At 33.7% G+C, this 10,915-nt stretch overlaps 1 protein-coding gene across 1 annotated transcript; it reads right to left on the minus strand.

Annotated features, from left to right (window-relative positions):
* Positions 1-4,467: 4,467 nt before the first annotated feature.
* Positions 4,468-9,852, minus strand: LOC119675025. Its single transcript, XM_038086198.1, has one exon. It carries the CDS (start codon positions 9,850-9,852, stop codon positions 4,468-4,470), a length of 5,385 nt encoding a protein of 1,794 aa, XP_037942126.1.
* Between the last annotated feature and the right edge of the window lie 1,063 nt (positions 9,853-10,915).

A 10,915-nucleotide genomic window follows, 5' to 3' on the forward strand; every position in this document is an offset into this window, starting at 1 on the left:
TTTTTTCAGTTTAATAATTTTGCTGGGATTCGTTTTGTTTTACTTACGATTTAGTTTGTCATTTGCTGCAAATTGTGTTTTTACAGTTCGCATCGATAATATTGTTTTAAAGTCGATTAAAAAACCATTTCTTAATTTCTTTTAAAATGATAAACTTTTAATTTTCCCATATTATTTTTACATATTTAACTTTTACTCCGATGACTCGTCGTACTGCTCTGCTCTGTAGACTCAGTTGTGTTCGTAGGCGTTTTAATGGCCCCTTTGTTTATTTGGCAACACTCGGTGCCAAGTTAATGAATGATTTTTTTTCAATTTTTACTTTTATCTCAAGTTTTTTTTCTAAAATTTTTATGAATGAACTGTTTGAATTATATCAAGAGGAAATACCTTTACTGTATGACTAAGACCAATGCGACTATCAGACAGTTTAACAGGTTAAAACAAACCGCTTCACACTAAGTGTGTTGCAAAAATATTATTACTTATAAATGGAAATAAATACACAAATTAATTAATATACAAATTTATATGTATAATAAAAATTTTTATAACTGAATAATATTATCACATTGTTAATAAATTAATTATTAATATGTATAGGAATTAAGTCTACTCTATAGTATAAATAATAAATAACTCATTAAGTTTAAAGGTGGGAATTTCTCTACATCTGCTAATATTTTTTAATATTAAAAACAACAATTTTTAATTGGTAAGAATTATATTTAAATATGCAAAGGCCAGTAGAAGCAGACATACAGATGACGAAAGATTAAGATAGTTTCACGCTCATACCGCTCATAATTATGAAACCGTGTTATGCAGACAGTCAAATCCTAATTTATAATTACGTACTGTTTTCATTAGTTTCATATTTTCTGGATGTGCCTTAATTTATAAGGTAACATATTTTGTCTGTATACCATATGTTCATATGTCCACCTAAAAATACACATATTTGTTTCTATTTGGAAACTCTGACATATAATGGTAACATTATTGTGACTTACTTAAGGTGGAACAGGAAATCAAAGTGATCAAAGTTTAATCGAATTGTTTCTCTAAGTTTCAATATCAAATTTTTAATTTACAATAAAAGCAGCAAAAGCTTAGGTATGAATTAGTATGTGATACTCTATGTAGACTATGTATAACGATCTGAGTTCCCAAAATGGAAAGCGCTGTGAACATAACACATTCCTTGTGCTAATAAATTACTCTAATCGAACAGAAGACACTTCGCACTTCGAATAAAAAGAAAAATATCTTCTGTTGACAATTTTTTAGTATGAAATGGGTATAGAAGATTTCATCCTTATATTCTCTTTCTGGCTTAGATTAAAATCAGACATTTAGATAAAATGTGACTATAAATAAATTTCCAAGCAGAGCAGACATTTCATAACGCAGACATTTATAACGCAGTCAATATTATCCCTATAGACAACATACCAACTATCTCCATAATGTTGTTATATGGATGAAGCAGTTCTATCCTTCAGATAGACTTCCTTCTGTTGAGATCAACTTTTCTATCAGAGATTAAGTTGCGGTGTATCTTATTCCTATAGGTCCGTTGCTACAACTTTTTTATTTATTTGTTCTTATATAAATAGAGTTTTTGTGATGTGCATATCGTTTCATTTCAGATATATCAATTGAATTGAATTTTGAGATACTTTCTGTGGCTTTCGATGTCAGTATCTAAAAGTTCTTTGGAATTATCGAGAAGAGGTTTCACAAGAGTTGAGTCCCCGCTGTTTGCTAGGGCAAAACATTCACTCAATCGGTAAAAGCTTGATAAATTTTCTTCATTTTCTTGACTGTATCCACAAATATGGTTAATTAAAAATCCAAGTTTGAGTGCAACCAGTTATTGTGATTACATGAAAAAATATTCTTAATTTGGTGTTAATTAAATCAATTCCTTTTCTAGTATTAGTTGCATTTATAGATGGGCAGTTTTATGTATTTATGGCGTCTGTTATTTCAGTTTATTTATCATGTTGGAAAATTGTAATATGAATGTCATTTTATTTCTGCTCAAATATTTTAAGTTTAAATATAGGTTATGAGAAGCCATGTAGGACAACATCTAGCTATATCGGGTGTAATCAAAAACTAACAAGAATTTTGTAATGACGCCGATTCTAATATATTTATCGGTCTTTATTATGTATTGGTTGTGTTGGAAGAAACGTGGCATGGGAAGTATCAGTTAGCTATGTTGCTTCGTTTGTATTTTAATTTCAGTAGGGGTACCAGTATGTAGGGTACCACATAAGTCTTTATTATGTTAATTTTTGGATTATAATACTAAGTGTTTATGGCACACGACTTGCCGTTTACAGCTACGTTATTATTATTATTATTTTTATTTATATTAAGTATCGTGTCAAAATGTAGGTGTGATGTAAATTCATCATTTAGACTTTTGTCTGTTGTTGATGGAAAAATATGCCAAAAACATTAATAAAATAAAATTAAATAAAATGAAAGAAAATAATATAATAAAAAATAGTTTCAATTGTTATTTATTGCAAAAGATTATGTGTTCAAAATTAAATATTAAAAAAATTCGTTCCTGCAAACTCATATAAGCAATTCAATACTAGGAATTAAACTTGACTCATCCGTTGACCAACGATGAAAGTTGAAATAATAGCGTAAATAAAATGGATTTAGTGAGTACAATTTTAATTGAATTTTAAAATAAATATTTTAGTTAGTAAGAAATTCAAATATAATAATTTGTTAAGCTTTTTTTTAAAATTTAATGAAATCAATTAGTAAATTTATTGAAGAATTTTTAAATAATAAATATTTTGAATTGGAACGGTTTTAAGTTTTTTCTTCTATGGAATATATAATCATTAAATCGATTTTATTATTTCTGCCAAAATGCTATGTGAACAGTCATAACAGAATAAGTAAATTAATATAAAGTAAGTAATATTATTTCAAAAATAATATTATTCGCCAAATTTAAATTAGATATCAGTATTAAAATTCAATTATTAGAATAATTCTAAAATAATAAAATATAAATTATAAAAAAGTAAATCTTAACATATCTTAATTTGGTTTAGCAAAATGTGTATAAAATATTTTAATATTATTTTTTTTCTTATAAATTTGGTTTTAGATTCAATATAAATAACTTTTTTCACGCCAAATAAATTGTCAAATTCATTATTTTTGGAAGTGACAAACTTGTATCTTTTTTATTCTAAAAATGCTACTGAATATTTTATATTCTATAGAAGAACTTTGTTCTGAATACTTCGTTATCGAAAACTATATGTGTTTTATCTTTTTTAATTTAAATATCTGTGACATTGTGTGCATCAATATGTTTAATTCTGTTGAGATTTGCCTTCTGCACAAATCATTCTAAATATTTATCTTAGAAGTTTCTCAAATTGAAAAGCAAAATTCTAGCTAATCTGATTTCGACTTTATTATGTTGCAGATGTTTCATTTAAGAACTTTTATATAATTTTTTATAAAGATTTTGGACCATTGAATATTTGTATGTATAATTTATGGCTTGACTTATTCATTTATCTTCTGCGTTTGTGGATATAAATATTGAGAAAATCAATTTTTTTCTTTTAAAACTTTTTTTTGTTGATATTTAAAAATTAAAATTTTCTAAGAATTAATAAAATAAAATGCACATATGTGTGTAATTTAAAAAAAAATGTAATATGACTAAATAACTGATTTTATAGCAACTTCAAATAAAAGTTGGAACACAATAATATAATTGATGTTAATATATTTTAGTTTAAGATATTAGTTACTAAAATAAAGAATTTACAATCCATTAACATTTATTTTATTATAAATTAAATTTAACAGAAACATAAATTTTAATAGCCATAGCTAATAACCCTTTTAGAGAAGGTGAAAAAAGAACATAAAGTGAGGCAATAAAAATACCTTTATTTTCAAAAAAAAAAAAATTAATTATATTTGTTAAACATTTGTTCAATAGGATTTAAAAAACTTAATTATTTAAGCCAGAATTTTACATTAGAGAGAATATTTTCTTTATCGTTGCTAATACCTTAAACTGTAAGTAAACAGAATTATGTTGACAAAAATTCATTTATTTTATATCGAATTTGTTATTAATTCATTGTGTAAGTAACTTTCTTGAATTTACTTATTGTGGACTTGTTTTACTTAATTAATAAAATATCCAGATTTGTGAATAAGAACATTTATAGGTTTATTAAAAAAATGACAACTATAATTATTATACAATATAAAAAAGGCAGCACACAAGCAAAAACGTTCGACTTCTATCTTCTTAACAACCCGAACCTACTGGGAAAGAAACACGTCACAGTAGTAACACAAAAATTGAACCTTTTGTGCTTCGTGTTATTGAGGTTACCACCTTTCTTGTCCATGCCGCCCCCGAATGCTGCATCCAGCATGATAACTCATTTGGTGTTAATCATTGGTGTTAGGAGCTGTGTCGGTGCCGTAGCTAGGAATAGGAAGCCGACAGAGCTTTGAAATTGAACGTTTGTATACGCCATGTTTAGTTTTAATGGTAACTACTCTTGTCAGTCCATCAGCACCAGGATGGAGTGCTATGATTCGACCTAGAACCCATTCATGCGGTGGAGAGTGGTCATCCTTGACAATGACAAGTTCGTTCAATCGTAGATTTGGAGTTTCACTTCTCCATTTTGGACGTGTTTGTAAATGAGACAGCCAGTCGGATTTCCATCGAGCCCAGAAACTACGTGCCATACGTTGCAAAACAATATATTGATGTTGAAGTGATTGATGTTTTGTAATACCATCCGGTGGCGTTAAGAATGTATCACCTATTAGAAAGTGAGCCGGCGTCAATACTACCAAGTCTTCTGGATCCGAGTTGAGTTGACACAGAGGTCTAGAGTTCAGACATGCTTCAATTTGGACCAAAACCGTTGATAATTCTTCATATGTTAGGCATGTGTTAACTGTACGCCGAAGATGATGTTTTACGGATTTAACATTGGCTTCCCATAGTCCGCCGAAATTTGGTGATAATGGAGGATTAAAATGCCATTGGATTTGCCGATTGGTTAAATAGGGGACAATGTCGCGCTCTATATCTGACCTCCATTGTTGTTGTTTGGTTTGAAGCACCCGGTTTGCTCCGACAAAGTTGGTACCACAATCGCTATATATGTCATTACAAATTCCACGACGCCCTATAAAACGTTGTAATGCCCAAAGAAAATGGTCGGTATCAAGGCCGGTTACCGCTTCTAAGTGAATAGCCTTGGTTGCTAAACAAATAAATATGGCGATATACCCTTTATATTTAGTGTTTCCTCTGAATCGTGATGACTTTAATTCTATAGCTCCGGTGTAATCGACGCCTGTCGCTAAAAAAGGCCGAGATGGGGGATTTACACGATGAAACGGTAAATCACCCATTAGTTGATTTTCTGGCTTAGACTTACATCGGAAGCATGTAACACATCGGTGAATATGCTGTTTTATCACCTGTCGTGCATTCACAATCCAAAACCGGTGTCGTAAATATGACAATGTTAGTTGAATACCACCATGCAGGGTTATATGATGAGCGTGTTTAATGATTAATTCGGTGACATAGTGAGCCTTTGGAAGAATGATAGGATATGTTCTGTTGAACGGTAAATTTGCATTTGCAAGTCTGCCACGAATTCTCAAAATATCGTCTTCATCTTGCCAGGGCACTAAATTGCGTAATTTACTATGAGATGGTAAAGGCCGAGATGCTTTAATTGATTTAATTTCTTCATGGAACACTTCTTGTTGTACATTTCGTATAATGATAGTTCGGCTGAATTGTAATTCAGTAACGGACAGTGGACCGTGCTTTGGTTGATTACTATTTTGTTTTCGAGCATTAAACGTAAAACGTAAAAGATAAGCAACTACACGTTGAAGTTTTGAAAATGATGAAAACTTAGTAAGTAGCGAGTTTTGTATCGTACTGATGTTGGCCCGTATGGGTGACCTTTTTAGTTCAAGATCTGCTGCTTGAATGTTGTTATTTAAAACGTAGGTTGGCCAGGCTTCTTCTGGAAGTTGTAACCATTTTGGACCATTCCACCATAAATCGAAGTCATTTAACTGGTGAACGGTGAGCCCCCTTGTGGCGCAGTCCGCTGGATTCTCAAACGTGTTCACATAATACCATTGCGATGCAGAAGTCACTCTAAGAATTTGTCCCACTCTATTACTTACAGCCGTTTTCCAACGATGCGGATCACCCTTTATCCAGTGAAGAACCACTTGTGCATCTGTCCAGTAGTACTGGGATACATTATTGGTAAGAATAGATGTATGTTTTATTACCCAGGCAGTTAATTGTGTTGCCAATACCGCACCGCAAAGTTCAACTCTTGGAATAGTTAAGGGTTTCATAGGAGTGCTACGACTTTTAGACATCACTAAGCGTGTAAGAATTTTGCCGTCGCAAAATTGTATTCTAAAATATATACTAGTTGCAAAAGCCTTCGACGAGCCATCACAAAATGTATGTATTTGGAGCGAAACAACTTGTGACGAATGATACCCCAGCCATCTTGGTATAGTTATGGTTTTTAAGTTTTGTAACTCCATAAGAAATCCTTGCCATTGGTTTTCAAGATCGAACGGTAATGGATCATCCCAGTCCAACGGTACTAACTTTTGATCATCAGTTAAATGTTGATAAGAACACACTGCCTTGAAAATTATTTTTCCTGTTACCAATATTGGGTTGAGGAGTCCTAACGGATCAAATAGTCGTGCGATGGTAGACAATACTTTTCGCTTAGTGAATTGACTGCAGGCTAGGATATTCCAATTGAATTTGAATTCATCACCGCTGTTATGCCACCACATGCCTAATGTTTTAATGGTAACGTCTTGATTTAATTGTACTGCTTTCGTATTCGATAATTGATTTTCATGCAGGCCTTGAAGAATGCGTAGATCATTGCTACAAAACTTACGCAGATGCATTCCAGCTGATTTTAATGCTGCGATAACCTCATCACGAACTTTCACTGCCATATCCAATGAATCGTTGCTATAAAGTATATCATCAACATAAATATTTGATTTTAACACTGATTCTGCTAACGGAAATCGTGACTTCTCGTCTTCGGCGATTTGCTGAATTACTCGGATAGCAGTATACGGCGCAGAGGCAGTACCGAACGTTACGGTATTCAGACAATACTCCTGAATCAGGCCGTCATTATTTCGCCACAGAATTCGCTGAAATTGTGCGTCATCTGGATGCATGCTGATGCATCTATACATTTTTTCAATGTCTGCTACAAAGACATATTGATGTAGTCTCCAATTTATCAAAACTGCTGCCAAATCGTTCTGTAGTTTAGGACCCACGCATAGAATGTTGTTTAATGATTTGCCGTTTGATGTTTTACATGATGCATCAAAAACAATTCTCAATTTTGTTGTGAGGCTTTCTTCTTTCAAAACTGCATGATGAGGCAGTACATAAGAGTTATTTATTGGTACGTAATTTTGATTCAATTTGCACCGTTGTTGTTCAGTAGAATATGCACGGGTAGCGTGTCCCAAGCTGAAATATTCGTTAATCACCTGATGGTACTGTTCTTGCAAATCACTATTGCGTGCGAGCTTACGCTCCAAATTTAAAAGACGGTTTAATGCAATCTGCCTAGACCGACCGAGAATTTGTGTCGGATCAAAATGTGACTTCAGTGGTAAACGTACCATATAGCAACCATTTTGTAATCGAGAATGAGTTTTAATGAAGAAATCTTCGCACCACTGTTCTTCAGAAGAGAGTTCACGATTGGGAATTACCTGATCCTGCTCAAAATAATTTTTTACTAAATTGTCCAATTCATGTGAGGTATGATGGCACCGTATCATTTGCAACTTTGGCAAAGCTGGCCCAATATTTCCAGAAATAATCCACCCTAAATGAGTTTGCTGCGCTATTGGTTGGTTGGACGCCCCAATTCGTAGTCCTGCTAGTATCAACTGTGCATATACATCAGCACCAAGAATTAAATCAATTTTTCCTGGTTTAAAGTAAGTTGGATCAGCTAAACGTAACCCGTTTAAATGTGGCAAATTCTGTATACAAATAGAGTGACCTGGAATAAGACTTGTTAGCGATTTTAAAACATATGCGCGCTTAATAACTAATTGGAAATCCGAATGTAATAGTGAGTTTATAACAAACGTAACGACAGACTTGGAGCCTTCTGTTGGGCTTTGCCCTACACCAACTATTTCAGTGCGGGTTGGATAACGTTTAAGTCCTAAACCTTGTGTGGCGTGTTCTGATATGAGAGTGCATTCGGAACCCTGGTCGACCAAAGCACGAAGAATGACAGCTTGATTAGAAAGTTCGTTCTTTACTGACACTAGAGCGGTAGCCAAGAGGACTCGTTGTTGTTCACCTTCGGTGTAGTCGGCCGTAGTCAAAGGGTAATCGGGCGACAATATTGTGTTGCTTTGCAAAAACGGTGTACCATTAAACGTTTGTGGCGATGGGACGTTATGCTGTTGTCTGTCAACCTTGTTGGACAAGTTGTGTGAAGCGATGTCAACATTGCTGTTTGGTTTTGCAGAGTTTTCTAATGGCGGAAAATGCAGGAGTGTATGATGACGCTGCCCACATTGTTGACAGTTTTTAGTACTAGGACACTGTGAAACTGTATGGGATCTGCATAAACAATTTAAACATAGCTTCAGTCGAGACGCGATGGACTTCCGTTCGAAGCAATCCTTAGTGAGAAATTGATGACATCGACGAATTACATGGTTATTTTGACATAATGGACATAGCGACGTGTTGAGAGCCGAATGGTGTGATTTTTTGTGTTGGCGTTTGGACTGTAAGGAGTTTCGAAATGGTTGTATATTTGCGTTAGGCGTGATATCGATAGATGCATCGCGACTCTCAAGAACATCCACCGTTACTGCTCTATCATTCAGGAAAGATTCCAATGTGGCAAAGGTGGGAATGGTGGAGTTGCTTCCAAGATGGAGTTCCCATGCCTTTCGTGTTTCTTTGCACAGTTTCGTTGAAATGTAATAGGCTAACCAATGATCACTACCAGTGATTGGAATCTTCAGTCTGGCAAATTCGTGTACGCATACCTTAGCTGTATTTAGGAGTAATTTTATGTCAGCCGCTCGTTCCAGTAATTGGCTAGGAATGCTGAATAAATCTTTCATAACATGCATAAATAAAATTCGGGGATTATTGTATCGAGTCACCACTAGTTCCCATGCAATGGGATAATTAGCTTCTGTCAGCTGCATGTTGTGAATATCTAAATCATTGTCGTCTGGGAGCGCCTTTTTTAGAAAGTGGAACTTCTGAATTAAACTTATCTCTTTGTTAGTATGAATTAACCGTTCAAATGCATCGTGGAACGCAGGCCAGTCGGTACATTTTCCAGAGAAGGTGGGCACAGGAAGAGTAGGTAGTTTTATGTGTGCTACTGGTTCTGGCATCGGGATAATTACTGGTGCTGATTGTGGTGGAGGATATACCTTTTCGAAGCTCTCTTGTATAGTGCAGAAAGCCTCTAAATGAGCTTCGTCGAAATTCTCACTTACACATTTCACAAAATATTCGGATGTTCGATCTTTGCTACTACTTACTATTGCTTCATGAGTAACTTCAAACTGGTCTCGTAAATCCTTCAACTTCTGCAATCTTTGTTGGTTATAGATGTTCGTCTTCCGGACCACGCTATCCTTCTTGAAGTTTTTTAGTAGTGTCTGTACCGCTATTACTCGGTCATCCTGCATTACCTTCCAATTATTTTCTTTCTTTTCTGTGGTCATTGTCTTGAGTTTATTAAAATGCACTTTTCTGAATTTGTCTTAATTTCAGTGAACTTGAACACCTTTGTTGTTTGTAGTTGCGTAGAAACGGCACAGTTTTTTTTTTAGGCTAATTTTCGTGTTGATATCTTGTTAGTAATGTTTTATGCGATTTCATTCCTCGAACAGCAATCACGTGGCAATTGGTTAAAATTACAGCCGACAATTGTAAATGCAACTTATAAAATGTTCTTTTCCTTCGATGTTCCCCCCATGGGCCACCAAATATGTGTAAGTAACTTTCTTGAATTTACTTATTGTGGACTTGTTTTACTTAATTAATAAAATATCCAGATTTGTGAATAAGAACATTTATAGGTTTATTAAAAAAATGACAACTATAATTATTATACAATATAAAAAAGGCAGCACACAAGCAAAAACGTTCGACTTCTATCTTCTTAACAACCCGAACCTACTGGGAAAGAAACACGTCACAGTAGTAACACAAAAATTGAACCTTTTGTGCTTCGTGTTATTGAGGTTACCACCTTTCTTGTCCATTCATATTTAAAGGTACATATACATTTACGCATTAAAACTACTATAACCATTAACAAAAATAACAGCAACTGCAGCACTACTGATATTTGTTAGTTCTCAGGGAACTCTATGTTTTCACACATGTATAGTCAGACTATAACATTAGTACCAGCAACAGTAGTACAAAGTACAAGGAAAAGTGCTGAAGCTTTGTTGGATCGCGCAATTAAAGAAGAAAATTCGGGAAGAACTCGCTTTAGAACTCACTTCACACGACACAAGTTAATGTTTATTAACTGACATAAGTTGTTGCTTTTATACAGCACTTTCTTGTTTTGAAACTAACTTACAACCTTATTACAGTAACGAGGTAAGAAAACCTTTATTGTGGTGTCAAAAATATTTCTTTTTCTACTTCTTATTAATTAGCATTATGGCGGCTCTTTTAGAAGGTACTTATAAGCCCTGTTCCTTAATATCATTGTGGTGCAAATCATAATGTGATGAATGTATACCTAAGACTTCTCAGCATAAAAAATTT

The sequence above is a fragment of the Teleopsis dalmanni genome, chromosome 2 (genome assembly GCF_002237135.1).
Source record: "Teleopsis dalmanni isolate 2A chromosome 2, ASM223713v2, whole genome shotgun sequence".
Lineage (NCBI taxonomy): Eukaryota > Metazoa > Arthropoda > Insecta > Diptera > Diopsidae > Teleopsis > Teleopsis dalmanni.

Bases quoted from the DNA above. Each gene is read 5' to 3' on its own strand.
- LOC119675025 (XM_038086198.1), bottom strand. From the start codon at position 9,852: ATGACCACAGAAAAGAAAGAAAATAATTGGAAGGTAATGCAGGATGAC.